This window comes from Monodelphis domestica, chromosome 4 (assembly GCF_027887165.1).
Source record: "Monodelphis domestica isolate mMonDom1 chromosome 4, mMonDom1.pri, whole genome shotgun sequence".
In the NCBI taxonomy this organism is placed as follows: Eukaryota; Metazoa; Chordata; class Mammalia; order Didelphimorphia; family Didelphidae; genus Monodelphis; species Monodelphis domestica.
In genome coordinates this window covers 361,745,234-361,765,625 of record NC_077230.1, presented here as the reverse complement: position 1 = coordinate 361,765,625, position 20,392 = coordinate 361,745,234, and the positions used below count along the sequence as shown (strand labels likewise).

General features: G+C 38.7%; 1 protein-coding gene across 3 annotated transcripts in view; it reads left to right on the top strand.

Moving 5' to 3' along the window:
- Positions 1-20,392, top strand: part of CLSPN (claspin) — a 41,454-nt gene that overhangs the window by 6,050 nt on the left and 15,012 nt on the right. For all 3 annotated transcript variants that reach the window (XM_056795138.1, XM_056795137.1, XM_056795139.1), the window contains exons 2-12: positions 3,752-3,890; positions 5,389-5,864; positions 6,730-6,891; positions 9,210-9,287; positions 9,508-9,580; positions 11,685-11,793; positions 12,185-12,768; positions 15,960-16,157; positions 17,465-17,688; positions 19,053-19,240; positions 19,670-19,734. In XM_056795138.1, the coding sequence (XP_056651116.1) occupies positions 3,752-3,890; positions 5,389-5,864; positions 6,730-6,891; positions 9,210-9,287; positions 9,508-9,580; positions 11,685-11,793; positions 12,185-12,768; positions 15,960-16,157; positions 17,465-17,688; positions 19,053-19,240; positions 19,670-19,734 (2,296 nt within the window). The remainder of the gene's footprint in view (positions 1-3,751; positions 3,891-5,388; positions 5,865-6,729; positions 6,892-9,209; positions 9,288-9,507; positions 9,581-11,684; positions 11,794-12,184; positions 12,769-15,959; positions 16,158-17,464; positions 17,689-19,052; positions 19,241-19,669; positions 19,735-20,392) is intronic.

Here is a 20,392-nt window from a genome sequence, read left to right as displayed (position 1 = left end):
TTGAAATTCTTACTATGTTTTGTTCAGTGACCTTTTTGTTCCTAGTTAACAAGACTCCCTAAATAGTAAGTTGTGGATAATAGCATCATTTTAGTTAGTGTTCACTGAATGCCCACTGGACAGAATGCTTTGCCACTATCTCACTCATTCTAGGCACTCAAATGTTTGCTGATTTAAATACCAATATGATCCAGTATTTAAATAGCACTTTAAGATTTGCAAAGTACAATATATAATGTTATATCACTGATCCTCACAATACCCTTGGGAGAGTATAGTTTATATAACAAAGAGGAAACAGGAATGAACCGATGACACTTGAGTCTCTCTTCTGAACTGGTTAAAGGAGGAAAGAAAACACCAACACATACAGTTGAATACAGAAATACACCTCATCAAACAGTGAAATAAGAGATAAAGAAGTTACAGGGAAAGGGAGGATTATTAGGGAGGGTAGATCAAGGGAGGCTTTAATCAGAGGCAAAGCATTAAAGAAGTAATAGGAAAAAGAAAAGGAAAAGTATGAGAATAGGATGAAGGGAAATAGCAATCATAACTGTGAATGTGAATGACATGAAATCATCCATAAAACATAAGACTATAACAGAATGAATTAGAAACCAGATTTCAGATGTGTTATTTACAAGAAACACATTTGAAATCAAGATGTACACAGTTAAATTCAGGGGCTAGAGCAGAGTATTACTAGTCAGCTAAAAGGGGGTAGAGGGGGATGCAGGAGTAGCCATTTTAATCTCAGGGAAAAAAAAGATATAATTGAAAGAAATAAGCAGGAAAACTACATTTTGCTAAAAGATACTATAGACAATGAATTGATGTTAATACTGAATATATGCAAATAGCATAGCATTTATATTCTTAAAAGAAAAGTTAAATGAGTTCCAGGAAGAAATAGACACTAAAATTCTTAATAGTGGAGAGATCTCAATTTGCCCCCTCTCCTACATGGATAAATCAAACCAAAAATAAGAAAAAAGTGAAGGACCTGAAAAGAATTTTAGAAAATTTGGATATGAAAGATCTCTGGAAAATATCAAATAGTAATACAAAAGAATATACCTACTCTCAACTGTGCTTGGTACTGTTATAAAAGTTGAGCATATATCGGTCATAAAACCACTAAAAATGCAGAAAAGCAGAAATATGAAATGCATATTTTATCAACCGTAATGCAATAAAAATTAGATTAAATGAAGAGCCTTTGAAGCAAAGGTTAAAAATGAATTGGAAACTAAATAACTTAATCTTAAATAATGGGTGTCAGAGAACAAATCATAGAAACAATTGGTAATTTTAATAAAGTGAATGATGACAGTGAAACAGCATACCCAAATTTATGGGATGTAGCCAAAGCTATAAGAGGAGAAAGAAAGAGCAGAACATGAGTTTGCCCTAGAAGGTGATACAAATGTATATATGATACTATCCTTATCTTCATGTAGTTTAAAATCCAGTAAGAGAAATAAGATATATCCACATATAATACAAATTATGTAGTGCAGTGGAAAGTGTGCTGGTTTTGTAGTTGGGAATTGTGTTTAAATCCCAGCTATTCCACCCCCTGCTGAGACCTGCTCTTGGATAGGGGGAAATCAATCAGAGTTTCCTATCCTTGAAATGAATAAGGTGGGACCATGCTGGGCACCTTCATATTAATCTGTTTATTCAAAGTCATTCCCTCACATATATAGGAAAATCGTGCTTAAAAAAACAATATACAGACAGGTGATTCATAAAAAGTGATAAAGAGAAAGGGGAAAGACAGCTGCACCATGATGTCACAGGCTGTTTTAGATTACATACAGGGTACAAAGATTTCTTTGGTCATTCATATACAAGAATACTTTTAACCCTGGCATAAGGCTTATTGATAGGCGCAAGGAAACCTTAAGGTTTTTGTTATTTTCATGCTAGAAGACTCCTAGCTTACTTATTAGGAGTGCTTTTATCAAAAGCTATTTTTGCAGCATGTATCCTGAGTTGGACTTGCCAAATCTGAGGCAGACTTGCAAACATGACTTTTGTGGTCATTTTACTCAATGTGTCTAAAATATCCTATGGCTCTACCAACCTACTACTACCTTCAGATCTTAGAATATATGACTAGAGTGATTTCTTATAGGTCAAACAAAATTTCAGTGCAGTAAGTGTTCAGAAGGGTACAAACAAAGGGTTACCAAAGAAGGAGACAATGGATCTAGATGGTATGTGGGAATTTGGTTTATTATTATACTGTCTTTACATTATTGTATATATTTCTGGCATGATTGTAACCTGATATATCCTTAGTTCAATTAGATTATGTCTAAGATCAGTTCCGTTGTTCAATTGTTTTCAGCAATGTCCAATTCTTCATGTTCCAATTTGTGGTTTTCTTGGCAAAGATCAGTATCTTTGTGGTTTGCCATTTCTTCCTTCAGCTCATTTTAAAGATGAGGCAACTGAGGCAAATATGGTCAAATGACTTGCCCAGGGTGACACAATATGTGTCTAAGTCTAGATTTGAACTTAGAAAGATGAGTTTTCTCACTCCAAGTCTGGCACTCTAACCACTGTGCCACTTAGCTTTCTCAGTTGGATAGAATACTGGGCCCAGAGTCAGGAAGATTCATTTTAAATTCATTTAAACTTGGATCTTCCTGAGTCTCAAGTTCTATTCTCTATCCGCTGTGCTGCCTTATTGTAGGTCAAAGGTGGAAAGATCCAATATACACCAAAAATTCATAGCAGCCCTTTTTTTGTGGTAGCAAAAACTTAGAGACAAAATAATTGTTCATATTTGAAGAATGGTTAAACTATGTTTTATATAAATATTACTATGCTTTGAGAAATGAATATGAAGAATTCAGAGAAGCTTGGAAAGACATATAAACTGAAGGATAGTAGATTCTTTTCCCCAAGTGCATCCACATAATAATAAACCAAGAAGTCAATACACAGACCTTTGAAATCAGATTGATAGACTTCTGTGATCATTCATAGACAAACACACACACCCCTCCACACCCCAGCTTAGCTTGCCCTGGTGCTGGTGAAAATGGTATATGTAGCAGAGTTTAGAGAAATATGGAATTCACAACTGGTCTGATGGTCAGGACTTGACCAATCAAAGAAAATGAAACCTCCCAAAATGAGTAGTTTTAGTTGTTTCTGGCCCTTTGTGACCCCATTTTGGGATTTTCTTGGCAGAGATGCTGGATTGATTTCCCATTTCCTTCACCAATTGATTTTACAAATAAGGAAACTGAGGTAAATAGAGTTAAGTAACATGCCCAGGGTCACACAGCTAGTAAGTGTCTGAGTTCAGATTTGAAACGAAGAGTCTTTTGGACTTCAGGCTTTGTGCTGTAGCCACTGTGCTACCTACCTCCCCTAAAATGAACAGAATTAATAAAATGTCTACTAATGTTCAGGCAGATAAAGGTTGTTTTGTCTAGCCAACTGTGCTTGGTTTTTATATTGCCTCTGGAAAATATTTTGTATCTCTAGCCCTTTGTTTTGGTTTCTGTTTCTTGATGCAGTTCTTTTTATTCCGCCATATTGTTTCTTTGTTGCTATCTTAATCCAGTTATGATGATCCCAAACAAAAATTTTTTTCCACAATTTACTAACCATTAACTGTAAATTCAGCATTACAACAAATATGCAAGGAGATATCCGTTATCTATGACATTGCCAGAAAGGCTGCTTTGCTAGCAAGTTAATTAAACATTTAACTTCAATTTTCTAGCTTCCCCTAGAATGCCTAAGTGTTGAAGATGCCAAAGTGAACACAAAGGAAGAAACTGATTCAGACAGTGGGCAAAGCAGCTGTGAAACAGGATCTCCAGGACATTCCAACACAAAAAGCATATCCCTGGTTGAAAGAGGTTTGTAATATTATCTGATCCCTGGTTTTCACAGGTACAACTTCCAGCGTTCACTTAGTACTTAAATATAGTTTAAGTATTATCTTTTTTGCAGAGGACATCATCATCTTCCCAATTACCCAGGTTCCTAGATTCAGAGTCATCTTTGATTATTCCCTGTTACTCTCCTCTTCCCTCCTATTAGTTTTCAAGTCTTGTTGCTTCCCGTTTCTCATCTTTTTTTGAATGTGTCTTTTTCTCTTGTCATATTGTAACCACTCTAGTTTCAGCCCTCCTTTGCCTGGACTATCATAGTCACCTTCTAATTGGTCTCCTGTTTCTTATCTCTTCCTTTTCCTAGTTATACTTATGACTGCTGAAATGATCTTCTAAAGGCATTGAATCTGACCCAAACCTTTACTGACTTCCTATTGTCTCTAAGATAAAATACAGATTCTTCAGTTTGGTCTTTAAGGTTCTCCATAGTTTTTCCTGAGCTCACCTTTCCAATCTTGTTTCACATCTTCCTTTGAGCTAAACTGCTGGATATTCATTGAACTCATTAGGTTACCTTCTTCTGTGCATTCACTCTGGCTCTCTCCCCTTTGCCTGTAATCCATTGCTTCCTCATCTCAGCCCTTGACTTTTTTTGGTATGCTTGTTTTTAAGATAAGCCATGCCTTTTTTTTTAAAGACTCAGCTCAGAGTTCACCTCTTTTTTGCAATATTTTTCTTATTCTTCCCAGTTGTTAGTGCTTTTCTTCAAATTGCACTGAAATCCCCTGAGTACATTCTATATTCCTCCAGTAGAACATAAGCTTATTGAGGGCAGGATCTGTTTCATTTATGTATTTGTAGCCCTAGTAATGAGCACAGTAGCATAAACTTACTAAATATTTATTTAATTGAATTGAATTGACTTGAGATCAAATGTGTAATTTCATTTTGAGAATGCCCATATGCATTTTGCCTCATTGAACAGATAGATATAGATTGCTGGGAATCTAGAGACTAGTTTGATGGGCATTAGGAGACCTAAATTTTAGTCCCAATCTTACCACTAACTCATGTAATCTTGGACAAGCCCCTTCCCTTCTAAAAACTAGTTTTCTCTTCTGTAAAAATGAGAACATTGAATTAGATGATCTCTAAAGTCTCTTTTAGCTCTAAAATTCTATGATTTACAAAATATATTTGGATGAATTCATTCCAGCTACAATATCAGGATTGTAAAATTTCATACAGATTTGAAATGTTTTCTCCACTGAGCTGTTAAAGTGTGGATAATTATATTTCTCAATATGTGGAAGCTATGTTAGGCTTGGGAAAATGTTTTCATAATGTGGATAAGGCTCAATTTGCTGTGCTAGAATAAACCTTTAGTGGTTGTTGAAAGATTTCACAAGCTGAAATAAATCTCTGATGCATCATAACCATCCACTTCTGCTGATGAATGTTTTGGGGGGGAGTAGGGACAAGTCCAAGTGACTAACATTCTTTCATCTTTCATTTATTCCAGACTCAGATGAAGAGATCTTTGTGAGCAAGAAATTCAAACGTAACAAGTTTCTCCTGCAGGACAGTGACAGTGAAGAGGACAGAGATGCCCTTTCTAAGAAGGCTGACTATGACAGTGAAGAGAGAGAAAGTGGGGAGAATAAAGAAAACCTATATGTAGGAAAAAAAGGAAAAGCCCAAAAGGTTTACAAAGCTTTGAGGGATAGTGATGAAAGTGATGTTGGGGAGCCACTGTACCAGAAGAACCTGGACAGTCAGATGATGGCTCCTTTGGCTGACAGTACCTTGGAACTGGGTTCCCAATCCCCAAAATCTATGATTTTGCCAGCAGGTGCCAGGAAAAGTTTCAAAGAATGTACTCAGAATAAAGAACATGCTGGAGGAAAAGTAAAAGGGAAATCACAGAGAAGACTTGAGAAAGAAGCCAAAAAGATGGAAGTGATTAGTCGGCTGAAAAAAAAAGAAAAGAAAAATGAGGTATTTTTTTAAAGGCCATATGGATATTTCTAGGATATATTTAATGTATTCCATTTGTATTTTAGTTACTTATGTCCATATTTTGTTTTTTCATTCCTTAAAGACAGGGACCATATCTTCCATGTACCTTTTCCCTTCATCACTTAGCAGTGTGAAGAGATGGGTGATATGAGTGAAAAAGAGATTGGATTTATAATCTTGGGGTCTGAGTTCTAATCCTGGTTCTCTTGGTGGGCAAAATCCTATTAACTTTCATGACATCAGTTTTCCTAAGTGCAAAATGAAGATAATAGTTCTTATATCACAGGATAGTGTTTTTAAGGAAAGGGCTTTGTAAGCTCTCAAGTGCTATGTAAATATGAGCAGTTAATGTAATAGACTATTAGTATTTGAACTGAAGAATGCAAGTTAACTTTGAAATGAAAGGATTTTTGTACTTTCCATGTGAATTAGCATGCTTCTACCAATTAGAGATCTTGTTTTCTTAGTCAAAATTCAGCTCTAATTAGTTTTAAAAGTAAGCACCTAATAAATGTGATTCAGTTTTCCAAAAGCCTTCACTAATTTTAAAGTATATTTTGGGCAATTGTTTGTGGACAGAATTTCCCATGTAAGATATCTATCTTATCTATATATGTGTATGTGTGTGTTTATTTAGAGAGAGAGAGTAAAGTAATTAACATAGGCCTTCATTCTGACAGGTGTTACCTATTTCAGAATATTAACTTATATACTTTAAAACCCTTTTCAGATAAAGCATAAATCTTAAATGAATAAAAAATCAATAATGTTAAATTGAAGAGTGAACAGAACATGGATTTTGTTTTTGCTTTTGTTTTATTTATGTTTTTATAATACCACATAGGAAAGTGAAACCAAACAGCCGTTCAATGATAGTGGCTGTCTTCTTGGGGACAGTGAACTTTTTGAGACTGGATTGGAAGAAGAAAATGATTCCCCACCAGAAGATGAAGAATCATTAGAATCAATACGAGCTTCTGTGAAAGGCAAAGTCAAAAAGCACAAGGTGAGCAAAGGGTTAATGGAACTAGGTCTTAACCCACCATTGCCAGCCATTGTTTTCCCTCCTTAGCTTAGAGCTGGATGTTGATAAAGATTTTTTTTTTTTACTTAAGAAAATCATGTGCTGATTGATTTAGGTTTTTCAGCGGTTGTTAATTTTGGAAACTGTTGTACAGGTGACAGACATGCGAACCCGTCGAGAAACTGGGGCTGAGGTAGTATTGCCATATTAGGACTGACTGATAGCAAGTGTTGCTTCAGATTCTGTAAAAATGTTAAAATTCTCTCATGGGAATGGGGATGGTCATTAGGACGTTTTCCCCAATTTGGTTGGTAAATCACACATACCCTGATAGGAGGCAGTCAAAAGGTGGTGTTGAATTCTAGCCAGGGGTGTGAAGCTCACAGCCCAAGATGGAACAGGTCCGTAGTGTCCCCCCCCCCCCCAATAAAAACAGATTCCAGTTAGGGGGAACAGAGTATAGGGCAGAGTACAGGTAGGGTCAAAAGGGGACAACTTTCAGAGAACCAGAGAGAGATGGCAACAAGAACCGCCTTTCCCTGAGCCTTCTGAAAGAGACACACTAATGATGATTGTTTCATCATTTCAGATTCGTCCAACTCTTTGTGACCCCATTTGGGTTTGTTTGTTTTTTTGGCAAAGATACAGGAATGGTTTGCCATTTCTTTCTCCAGCTCATTTTATAGAAGAGGAAACTGGGACAAATTAGGTTATGTGACTTGTCTAAGGCCACACAGCTAGTAATTGTCTGAGGCTAGATTTGAAGTCAGGTCTTCCTAACTCTAGGCCATGTGCTTTATCCACTGAGCTGCTTAACTGCTCCATGATGATAATTACTGACGTGTTCTTGATGCTTCGAGAGGTAGCATGACAAGAAACAGCCTTGGAATCAAGGAGATCTGGATTCTGTCTTATGATGCATACTAGCTGTGTGACTTGGGGCAAGTCACAAAGAGTCCTTTCCAATATACTCATTTGGCCCTCCCAACAATCCTGTAAGACAGGAGATGGGTACTACAGATATTATTATCTCCATTTTATAGGTGAAGAAACAGATTTGTCTGTGCTTACAGAGCTAATAAAATCACAGGCTGGATTGGAATTCACATGTTCTGACTAAGCCAGATACTCTATATACTTGACCATGTTGCCTTCTTTAGAGGTTTTTTCTGATCGTGGAAGCATAAGAGGTATTTGGAAGAGAAGGAACTGCTATTGAATGCTTATTACATTGTAAGCCTTGTTCAGGCCTTTTTTCTGGGCATTCTTATGCACATGTGGGATCCAAACAACTTTACATTCTTTTTTTTTTTTTAATAAAACCCTTACCTTCCTTCTTGGAGTCAATACTGTGTATTGGCTCCCAGGCAGAAGAGTGGTAAGGGCTAGGCAATGGGGATCAAGTGACTTGCCCAGGGTCACACAGCTGGGAACTGTCTGAGGTCAGATTTGAACCCAGGACCTCCCATCTCTAGGCCTGACTCTCAATCCACTGGGCCACCCAGTTTCCCCCTACAACTTTACATTCTTTAGGACTTTTATACCCATTAAATAATCAGTTCATTCTGACTGAAGACAGTGTCTGGTATGCACACAAATCTGTGTTCAAGACTTACTGTTAAGAAACATCCTCTCCAGGGCAGCTAGGTGGCTCATTGGGTAGAATTCTAGGTCCTGAGCATTTAACCCTTGTGGCCTAGCCCTTACTGCTCTTTTGCCTTGGAGCCAATTCTTAGTAATAATTCTAAGACAGAAGGTAAGAGGGAAGGAAGGAAGAAAGGAAGGAACATCCTCAGTCTACTTAGACTTTTGATCCCTTTAGTCACAGAGAATTATAGCATATAAGAACTGGAAGGTCTCTAAGAGAGATCATCTGATAGCTAACAATAATAACAACTAAAATTTAGGTAATACCTATTGTGTGCCAAGCACTGTGCTGAGTGCTTTACAATTATTGTCTCGTTTGATCCTTTCAGCAGCTCTGAAAGGTAATTATTATCATTACCCTCATTTTACAAGTGAGGAAGTTGAGGCAAACTAAGGTTAAGTGACTTGCTGGGGTCATACAGCTAGTAAGTATCTGATAGATCTGAACTCAGATCTTCCTGACTTGAGGCCCGGTGCTCTAACTAACTGAACTATTACATTGCTCTCCTTACTTATCTGGTCTGACCAGAAAGGGGATATGCCAAAAGTTGTCCTGTACTGAGTTAGTGCTTGAGCTGGGAGGTCCAGGACTCTTGACTGTGCCGTGTCAGCTCATCTTTTAGGGATAATCACTTTGCTGTCTTCCCTTTTAGAAAAAGGAGCTGTCTTTGGAAAGTGGGGGCTGTTCATTTGAAGATGAAAAGGAGCTGTCAAAAGGAATGATAAGAAAGGTGAAGTTATGCTCAGAAGCCATGCTCCCTTTGATTTCTCCTCTTTGAGTAGTTCATTTCTCCCTCCTCAAGTTTATTCTGTACAGAGTCCTATAATAGTCCTGCCACCCCCCACCCCCTTTCCCTATCCCCTTTCCTTGTTTCCTTAGAAAGAGCCTTTTTCAGGATGAAGTATCTATCTTTATGTAAAACACCAACACAGGTTTCTTTTTTCCTTAAGGAGAGGAAGGCGGCCAAGCTAAGTAAAGAAGCTATGAAAAGACTACATAGTGAGACCCAACGCCTTATTCGAGGTAATGTTATCAGTGCATTGCACTTTGTGGAAAACATAATGTCTTTATAAGGAAGTCAGTTTTGGCTCAGAGTATGCTTCTGACATTCTTGAGTCTAAATTTGGTTTATACCCCTGTTTTGCTCAGTACTTACTAAGTTTTTGGATGGTATGAAGCTGGAAGGGAGAGTAAAGTAATTCATATAACTCCCATTTATATACCACCTTAAGATTTGCCAAGCACTTTGCTCACTCACAGCAACCTTGCGAGGTAGGGGGTACAAGTAATATTTATAGAAGGTGCCAACAAATTATGGCCAATATGATTTATTATTACATTGCCTTTTTAGATGAAAAAAAATGAAGGCAGTGATCATTTTAGTTTCCATAGCCAGTCAGAGCTAGAATTCAAATCTCAAATCTTTTTCTTCTAACTCTCAAGTCTAATGTTCTTTCTGCTATACACCATTGCTTCACAAAGCATATGACTTGCCCATGGTTACATAGTACATAATGGATCTGAATCTTAGATCCAAAACTCATACTACTATACTTTGTTGCCTCTGTAGAGGCAGGAATGAGGAAACTTGGGTTCTGATTTGACATTGTTCTTCACTGGATGACCTAAGGAAAATGTTTAAGCTCTCATCTGTAAAATAAGAGAATTGAATAATATGATCTCTAAGGTACCTCCTAGCTTTAATTTTTTATAATTTTATAGCATATTGGGATCATGTTCTTAAAGGGCATTCCAGGGCATTATCCTAAGTGTTCCATAAACTGTAGGGAGTTTAGACGTATAACTCCACATGCCATCTCCCACAAGTTGATTTAACTTTATACTTGCATTCTTGTATTTCTATGCAAGTCTCATGTATATGTGTGATTCTTTGTAGCAAAAAATAATATTGTACCATGAGCAAGAAGAGTTTGTAATAATAATAATAGAATTGGGATGCCAAAGGATTTTAATGAGCTAGAACAGTGACCAAATTGAATAATATTAATTATAATAGAGATAAAAAGCACTTAACATTAAAAAAAATGCAACTGTACAAGCCTGGGATAGAGAGACGGCTTAATAGCAGGTTAGATGAAAAAGATTTGGATCTTTGTGGACTCCTGAGCTCAATGTGATTTGGCCAAAAAAAGCTAATGTGATCTTAGGCTAGATCAATATTAGTACTAAGAACCAGGAAGGGGTGGGCTTAGGTACTCAGCTCTGATCAGTCCATATCTTGGCATAGGTTCAACTATATTGTAGGAGAAATTTTGACAAGCTGGAGAATGTTCAGAGGTATGTGACCAGGATCCTTGTCCAATGAGGAATGGTTATAGAAACTGAGAGTTTTTTGGTTTGTTTTTTTTGGAAAATTTTATTTAATTAGTTAATTTAGAATATTTTTCCTTGGTTACAAGAATCATGTTCTTTCCCTCCCCTCCTCCCACTCCCTCTTGTAGCCAATGCACAATTCCACTGGGTTTTACATGTGTCTTTTATAAAAACCTATTTTCATATTATTGATGAAACTGTGAATTTTTAATTTGGAGAAGGGGAGACTTTAAGGAAACATAATCATCATCTTTCAGTGTATAAAGGGTTTTCTAATAGAAGAGGGATTAGACTGGTTGGCTCCAGAGAGCAATGTTAGAATAACGGGAGGCAGATTTTAATCTCAGCATAGGAGAGAATTTCCTATTAGAAAAAGTCTAAATGGACTGTCTTAAGAAGTAGCGTGTTTCCCATCACTGGAGGTACTTAAGATGAAGCTACATGACTGCTGGGTATATTATAGTGGGAATTTATGCCTCAGGTAGAGTTAGATCAGATGTCCTTTGAGATTCTTTCAGACTCTGTGATTACATGTTCTTCAGGCCTAGAGGATCTTGGTGAAGAGTCACTGTTGGGAAACTTATGGCCTATTAATATAAATTGAACTGCAATTACCTTCACTTCTCCATAAGGAAGATACCTTGCTTCCAGGCCTTACTTTTGTTGGAATGACTATGTCTTTTCTTTCTGCTGGTGGCTCTTGCCCACTTGCCGTTGGTCAGTAGAGTTTCATGCACTTGTTTGCTGTGTATTTGCTTGTCTTTGACTTTTTTGCTTTTGTCCTCTTTCATAGAATCTGCACTCTCTCTTCCCTATCATGTACCTGAAAGCAAAACCATTCATGACTTCTTCAAACGCAAGCCAAGACCTTCTGGCCAGGGAAATGCCATGGCCCTGTTGAAGTAAGAGCCCTTTCTGTTTGTAACTGAATATTCCTTAGACAGATTAGTTGAGTAACCAGTTGCTAGAGCAAACAGGTATTTCATACCCCAAGTCCTTGTTCCAAGTAAAAAATTTTCAAAATTGCTGAAAGACTACATAGTCTAATGGAAAGAGCCTTGGACTAGATACTAATGACCCTGGCCTTGATTTTTGAGAACCAAATTGGCCTTGAATTAGCTGTCATCCTAGTTAGGTAAATCATTTCACCTCCATCTATAAAATGGGGAGGCTATTGCCTACCCCGCCTTCCTTACAGGGTTGTGAATCACATGAAATGGAAGCACTTTATTAAGGGTTAGAATATGCCACATTGAAAATGGGATTCAACTCGGGCTGTTTCCCTCCTGACAGGTCATCCAAGTATCAAGCACACTTCAGCAAAGAAAGCAGCACTGCTAACCCAAGTGATATTAACAGTGCCAGCCATGCCAGAGACTCTAACCAGATTGTGGGCACTGAGCCAGAAAGTGAGAATGGCCAGCCCTCTTTAGCTCCTGAAGCTGCCCAGACCCCTGCTGACTCTGCTGGGCAGCCTGCTTGTGAAAATGTGACAGAAGATGATCCAGGACATCATGAGAATGAAGTTCAGAAGGAAGACTTGGAGGCTACTACAAACCCTTCATTCAGAGACATCTCAGAGCATCAGCAAAATTCCAGTGTCTTCAGTAATATGGGGGTGCAACCGACAGAGGCTGGGACCCCTGTAGCACTTGAATCTAATGCTTTGGAGGAAGAGAAAGAGCCACAGGATCTTAAGGGAAAAATAGAAGAGGTCAGGCAGCAGCCAACAGGGACAGCCACACTTCCACCAGAAAAAGGAAGGAAAGTCACACTGGATAAACTGCAGCGACTAGGAGTAGATCTCTCCATAAAACCAAGGCTGGGGGCGGATAAAGATTCTTTTGTGACTCTTGATGAGCCTGAAACCAATAGAGGTAATCTTTTGATCTGGGCCTTACCTTCTGAATAGCAGTTTTCCCCCTACTTGAGAGAGCTAATGCAAACAACCTTCATATATCTGTGATGATTTTAGGTAGGGAAACAGGAATTATTGACATCAGTGGGTAATTCCCTGACCTGTTAGCCAGTACAGATAAAATCTTTTTTCAGGAAGCCTGACAAGATATTACATTTTGTGGAAGAGGCATGGAGGAAGAGAGAATTTCAAGCATGCAAGAAACAAAGCTGGGGACCTGATCTGTCAATCAAGGTGAAGATTCCAAAACAGAATGTTCCCAGGAAAGGCAGTTGGGAGCTTGGCCAGAGGAGATGAACTGAGAAAACGTCTTCTCTGGAGTTACTGACCAAGGGAGAGACTTCTTCTCTGGGGGGTGTCTGATCAAGGGGAGACTGATTTCGTCTGTCCTGGGCTGAAGGACCTTTGGGGGGGCTTCTGGAATTAATCTAAGAAGAAATTAACTTTTTTGGTGGTTTTGTGTAATTGGAAGAAGAAAGATGATTTAACAGTTGTCCTCTATCTCTCTGACTGTCCCTGAGTCACAGTTGTGACAGGACTGAATTTCCCAAAGTCCTCCCAATCCTCCTTATAGATTAGGGACACCCCTTTCCCTTTCACCTCAATCCCCATCCTGTTGTTCCCTATAAATCCCCTTACTTGGGGAAAGAAGAGTGAAGAATATGTCTCTGAAATCTCATAGTTCCCCCTAGTTACTTAAAAAGGTGGCTAAGACTGGGGGAGGGGAAAGGGAGGCAGAAGGACGTGGGTGGAGATTGGGAGGTAAAGGGTGGTATCGAGGGAGGAGGAGGTTAGGAAAAATATTGATCTATTGGCCATCAGCAGTGATCAATAGGCAACCCCAGAGTAACCCCTCTAGCAGCATCTCTCTATCTCTAAGAAGTACTTCTATCTCCATTCTAACAACTAGGCACCTTGAGGTTTCCCCTAGTACCTCTCTAGTCTGCCAGAGTATCCATTTACCACAACCAGAAATAGCTCCAGATTATCTCTTTATTACAACTGGCACCTCAAAGTCTGACTGAACCCTACAATCCTTATACAGGCAGAGTAGTAAAGAAAGACAATCTTTAGACAAGTTATTTGTCAAGTTGTGATTGTGACTGTCATAGCCTGTTTTGGGGTCTACCACATATTGTATAGCAGAATAACCCATATGGTAGTGGAAACTATTGATTATATTGGCAGCGTAACAAGGTCTGTTTTGCAGTTGCCATTCTAAACAGACCCTATACTCTGGCAGGTCCTGGGTCAAGTGTATGTGATCTTTATGGTTGTCCTTCAAACTCTAACCCAACTTAAGAAGATCTTTAGATTTGTGGTTCCCCTTAAGCCAGAGAAGATATTGGCTATTGATAACAACCTGGAAGGCATGATTAAGGCTGTGTTTGAGCAATTGATTAAGGAGAAAGGGCTAGATCCAGTTATGGGTAAGGACAATGAGCAAACAGAGAATGTACCTAAGGAAAGTGGAGATGAAACTGAGAACAAGCCTGACTGTGACCCTGAAAAAATCTGTCCACTAAAAGAGGTCACCAAATCGTCCAGTAATGCTGGTGTGATAGATTCCAAAGCCCATAGACAATTCTCCCCACAGGAACTTGAATCCATAAAGAGCCGTTTCCCTAAATTTGTAGAAAATCTTTTCAGATCTCAGAAGGAGTTGAAACAAGCTTTCAGGATCTTTGAAACTGATTTTGAAGATGTTGAGTTCCTATTATCAGAACTGTTCGGCCCCCATGAACAGAGACAATTCTTGGAAAAGACAAGATCTGATAGCAATTTAATTAGCTGGCCCCTGAGTGGACTGTGAGATTTATGAGGAAAACTCCTTTCTTTTCCTTCCTCAAGTTAGGGGATTTATTGGGAACAATAGGATGGGGATTGAGGTGAAAGGGATAGGGGTGTTCCTAATCTATAAGGAGGATTGGGAGGATTTTGGGAAATTCAGTCCTGTCACAACTGTGACTATGGAGGACAACTGTTAAATCTTCTTTCTTCTTCCAATTACACAAAACCACCAACAAAAGTTAATTTCTTCTCAGATTAATTCCAGAAGCCCCCCCAAAGGTCCTTCAGCCCAGGACAGACGAAATCAGTCTCCCTTTGATCAGACACCCCCAGAGAAGAAGTCTCTCCCTTGGTCAGTAACTCCAGAGAAGATGTTTTCTCATTTCATCTCCTCTGGCCAAGCTCCCAACTGCCTTTCCTGGGAACATTCTGTTTTGGAATCTTCACCTTGATTGACAGATCAGGTCTCCAGCTTTGTTTCTTGCATGTTTGAATGCTTGCATGCTCTCTTCCTCCATGCCTCTTCCACAATTCATACATTGTATTTAAACAGCATAATGGAAGACTGTTCATATATAGAGTGCAAAAAAGAGTATCTTTTTATAATGGAAAACCAATGTTAAGTATATATTGTAATTGCAAACAATAATAAATCAAGTTAAAGGATGGGAAGGAAAAGAGAATCCCTGTCCTCAAGGAGCTTACTATCTAATGGGGAAAGATGATACATAAATGGAAGCTGGAAAGGAGAGGTGGAGGAGAACAATAAGGAGAACCTGGTTCCACAGAGTTAACTTCAGTTAGTAGATTCTCACTGACCTGGGGAGGCTTTGGTGTAGGATTTATTCAAGGCTGTGGTAATTTAAGCAGCCATTGTACCAGTACAATAGTAATAATGATGTGATGATCTAATACAAGTAATAAAAATGGCCTTCTGGCTGAACCAGGAAGTTTAATCCACATCATTTAGCTTTGTCCTTTATTCCAAAGTATTTTAGAATTTGACCACTTGCCATTATTTTCTTCAGTAGTTTGACTGCTAACTCAATTTGTGAGCACATCTGTTATGCAAGATTTCTTGCTCAACAAAATGTGTTTGGTCCACATTAGTGAAGTGGTACTGGTGTGAGCTGTTGAAACAGTGTAGCATATTTTGAAGACAACAGGGAAGTAATCTCATAGATCAATAAGAAAAAATCCTACATATAGATGTAATTTGTAAATGTAATTTTTTTTACCAAATCCCTTACAAAACCTTTTTACAGCATTATCTAGATTAACCAGTTGATTGATTCTTTTGCTCTTTACTGGTAAAGAAGCCCTTTGGGCTTAAATTATATAGTGGGATTTTTGGTTTAGAATTGGAAGCTTTGAAGGAGCGTTTCTGGAAGCACACTCGTCCCACAGCCAAGGCCCAAACCATGTCTGAACGAAAGATGAACCTGAGCATTATAGTGAAGGAGACAGGTGCCGATGGCAAGGAAGAACTGAAGATGGACACAGTCCCCCTAACTTTGGCAACAGAGAAATTAGATGGTGTGAACTATGCAAAGCCAGGTATGTAGAGAGTTCTTATGTTTCTAGGACTTTTCTCAATCCTAAAAATGCCATCTGTTGGCAGATCTTTGGGACATTACAGAATTCTAGGAGTTTGAGATCATCTAGTTTAAGCCCTCGTTTTGCAGATGAGGAACCTGAATCTTCAGGTAAAATGGGGGAGACAATTTGCCCAAGGTTCAATAGTAAGCTTAGTGGCTGAGCCAGGATGCAAACCTCAGCTCCCTATCTATTGGTCTTTCCAATGCAACCTCATCTGTTCTCCTAATCTTATTGCTGGAATAAAGGATTCCAGGATATAACATCCTGACTATCTGCATTTTTTGAGATCTCCTGTCTCCATAGATTCCAAGATGGCTGATAATTATTTCTTTTCCCCTGGGGCTACCTGCCCCAAGGCCCTGAGTCTTCCCCCAGATAATATTATAGCAATTGATTTGTCCAGGATGTGTTCTAGAGGCAGTTAGAAGACTTAATGGATAGAACACTGGGCTTGGAGTCCTGAGTTCAAATCTTGCCTAGACATTCATTAGCTATGTGGTCCTGAGCAAGTCACTTAAACTCTGCTTTAATTCCCTGGAGAAGGAAGTGGCAGACCACTCCAACATCTTTGCCAAGAAAATCCCATACAGGGTCACAGAGAATTGGAAATGATTGAACAACAATAAAGGTGTTTGTTGCCTTAGCTCTTGACTGTAGCTAGTATTCAACCAGCCTCCTACTCCAAGCCTCTTTCCCTGGAAGTTTTATACATAGGAGATATCTCTGTCTCTGTTTATATGTTCTGCTTTGCCCAGAAACATGATAGTGGATCTGATGATCATTTTGAGGTTTCTCTTCTTGATAAATTCAATTCAGTAAGCATCTATGGAACACTTTCTGTGTGCCAAGCACTGTTCTAAGTGCAGTTAATAGCATTAAAAAAAAAGAGTCCTTGCCCTTAAAGAGTTCATAATTTAATAGGAGGAAACAGAACTCATTGGTCAAGGATACTGTAGAGGGGATTTCTGCATCAGATAAGAATTGCACTAGATAAAGCCAGGATCCTCCCAACTCTACACTTCTGTAACTCTATAGATCCTCAGATTCACTCTTTTATTGCTTTGTAGAATGTTCTGTTTAGTCCTAAAGCAGAGCATCAATTTAAGAAGTCCATTTACCAAAAGAAGAAAGATCCAAAGCACTGGAGTCTCTAATTTTCCTTTTAAGAAGTAGCATTGCTGTTTAAGTCTAGTTAACTGAAATTGCTTGTTTATAGGATCCATTGTAATATGTCTAATGTATTTGTGTTATTCATCCTTGCCCAGGTGAAAAACTACAGGTGCTAAAAGCAAAACTCCAGGAAGCAATGAAACTCCGAAGACTTGAGGAGCGCCAGAAGCGACAGGCGCTGTTCAAGTTGGATAATGAGGATGGGTTTGAGGAAGAGGAAGAGGAGGAGGAGGAGGAGATGACAGATGAATCAGAGAAGGAGGAGGAAGTGGAAGAGGAGGAGGAGGAGGAGGAGGAGGAGGAGGAAGGCAATCAGGAGGTCTCTGGCAATTGTGTAATTTTTTCACCTTTTTAATGCTTGCTGACTAAGTCATGATTAATGAAGGAAAGAAAATCAGACTGGCGGAAGATATTATTTCTGGCATTGTTGCCAGAGAAAGATAATAAGCATGTTCAGTTACTTAAGAGATTTAAGCTGCCCAGATTGAGGTGACGGCATTGCCTGTTCCATGATCCTCAGGGCTGTTTTCCAGAGTTTTCAATAGTCAGCACCATTTATTGAACACCTACAATGTTCAGAGCCTTGGCTGTGACTCTAATTTGTTGGTTTCTATTTTTGAATGTTAAAGTGATATTGAGACCCCTTTGCATAAATAGGATCTTGCTCTCCTTTAGTGATTTAATTAATTCTTTCAGTGCTTAGAATACAGGGGAAAAGTAACCTAGGCCATTGTTAATTGCTGACTTTACTGGGTGTAGGAATGAAATCTCAAGGTCAGAGAAGCTTTTCTGGGTCAGTGATAGTCCAGATTGAGGGAATCAACCACTCCCAATCCTCATTCCCCTAGCATGGAATTTCATGTAATTATATTTATATATGTTATCTCATTAGGTTTCCTACCTTTTAAGGCTGGGGAAGGTGGTTAGTTTTGGAGAGGAAAAAAATAGCTTTGTTATTTGATGCTACCTGGTTGTACCGAAACAGGCTAATCATTGGTATGGCCTATATAGCATAGACTAGTGGAAAACAGTACTGGTTGAAGGGTTCTTCTCTAATTGGGTTGGTTTAATGCCTGGAAGAAGAGGCTAAGAGGAGATCTAATTATCTGAAAGGTTGTTATTTAGGAAAGAGATTCAATTTATATTTTTGTAGCCCTAGAGGGCAGAACTAGGTGAATAGAAATTTCAGGGTAGCCCCTCCAGACCTGTAATAAGGAAGAACTTTTGTACATTTGGAGCTAACTGGCAAGAGGACTTGCCTTATGAGTTCCTTGTATCTGGAAGTGTTCAAGCAGAACCCTGATGACTAAGTTACCTGTTGGGGGTATGTGGCAGAAGATGGAGCTAGATGGCCTCTGAGGTCTCTCTAAACTGTTATGGTTCTGAGATGCCAGCCTTGGGCAAATCACTTAATCTCTTGGTGTCTTGGTCCCCTATCTCTAAGCTGGATATAACAATCCCTCTTTCTTTTTTCTTTACCTCCTAGAGCCAAAAGAGTCAGATGAGATAATAGGTGCAAAAAGTGCCATGGAAATGCAAGGATTAAATTATCATGGCCTTGCCTCAGAACAGGCTAAATTTAGGTCGCATTTCTAGACTAAGAAGAGAGAACAACTATCTTCTAGGCTAATGGTTTATTGGTTTTCTCTTTTTTTTTTGTGGGGATGTGTACTGTCTTTAAAGACAAGAGAATTTCTTCTTGATGATGAAGAGTTAGAAGACAGTGATATGAAAGAAGATAAAGAAATGGATAAAGAGAACATTCTTGGGCATAGGGAAATTTTCAAGGCTGTTGACTGTACCTCTCTTCCTAAGCCTTCTGCATCGGAATCTACCCTGCTCCTATTCAAAGACAGTTCCTCCAAAATGGGGTAAGTGATTCTGCTTGAGGAAGGAAATTTCTATTCAGGATTTGTTTGTCTCTAGTTTTATCTTTTCTTGATAACTCAAAATCATGCTTCTGAATACCAAATATCATATAATATGCAAGGACTCTGTTGCACTTAGAGGCTATTGAAATGTTAAGGCTAGGGGCAGCTGGGTGGCTCATTGGATTGAGAGCTAGGCTTGGAGATAGGAGGTCTTAGGTTCAAATCTTGCCTCAAATCTTTCCAGCTGTGTGACCCTGGACAAGTCTCTTATCCCCATTTGCCTAGCCCTTGCTCAGAGTTGTTATGAAGACAGAAAGTAGGGTTTAAAAAAAAAAAGAAATGTTAAGACTATTTGCCCAAACTGGTTGGCCTCAGACTATTGGGCAGATTCAAGATAAAATCATTAATGACTCTACCTTCCTTTTGTAGATATTTCCCTGCTGAAGAAAAATCTGAGACTGATGAAAGCATAGGCAAAAGACCTAGCAAAATAGGTAAGTACTTGGTCCCTTCTTTTTCAGGCTTTCTGAGAATGGGCTTCCTAGAGAATGGTAACCTCAGAGAATGATAACAATTCCTGATCAGATTCAACTTAGCCATGCACAATCGTTTGGACATGTAGCCAGGACAGATACTTTTGCATGAATTAGAAACAGCTTATTAGGATAAATTTAATGTCTTACACATAGGTTTTTAAACATCAGATGTGTACAAGTCCAAGATAGAAGAGACATGAAAGACAATTTTAATAAGGAGCTCAATATGAATTAGTAGTATGCCACAGCAGCCAAGAAAGCTAATACATTAGGGAGCTTCATTAAGAGAAGCATGTGGTCTGAAGAAGGGAGTGGCTAGTTCGACTGGGCATTATGGAAGGACATTGATAAGTTGGAGTATGTCCAGAGGAAGGTGGCCAGAATGGCCTCAAGACCATATCCCACAATGATTGGTTGAAGGAACTGGGGATCTTTATCCTGAAGAAGTTAAGGGTTAGGAGGTGCATAACAACTGTCTTCAAGTATTTATGTAGAAAATGGATTAAATTATGTGGGAAAAGGGATTAAATCTATTTTGCTTGGCTGTAGCGATCAGAACAATGAATGGAAGATACATTGTGACAGATTTTGGCTCAATGTAGGAAAAGCTTCCAAA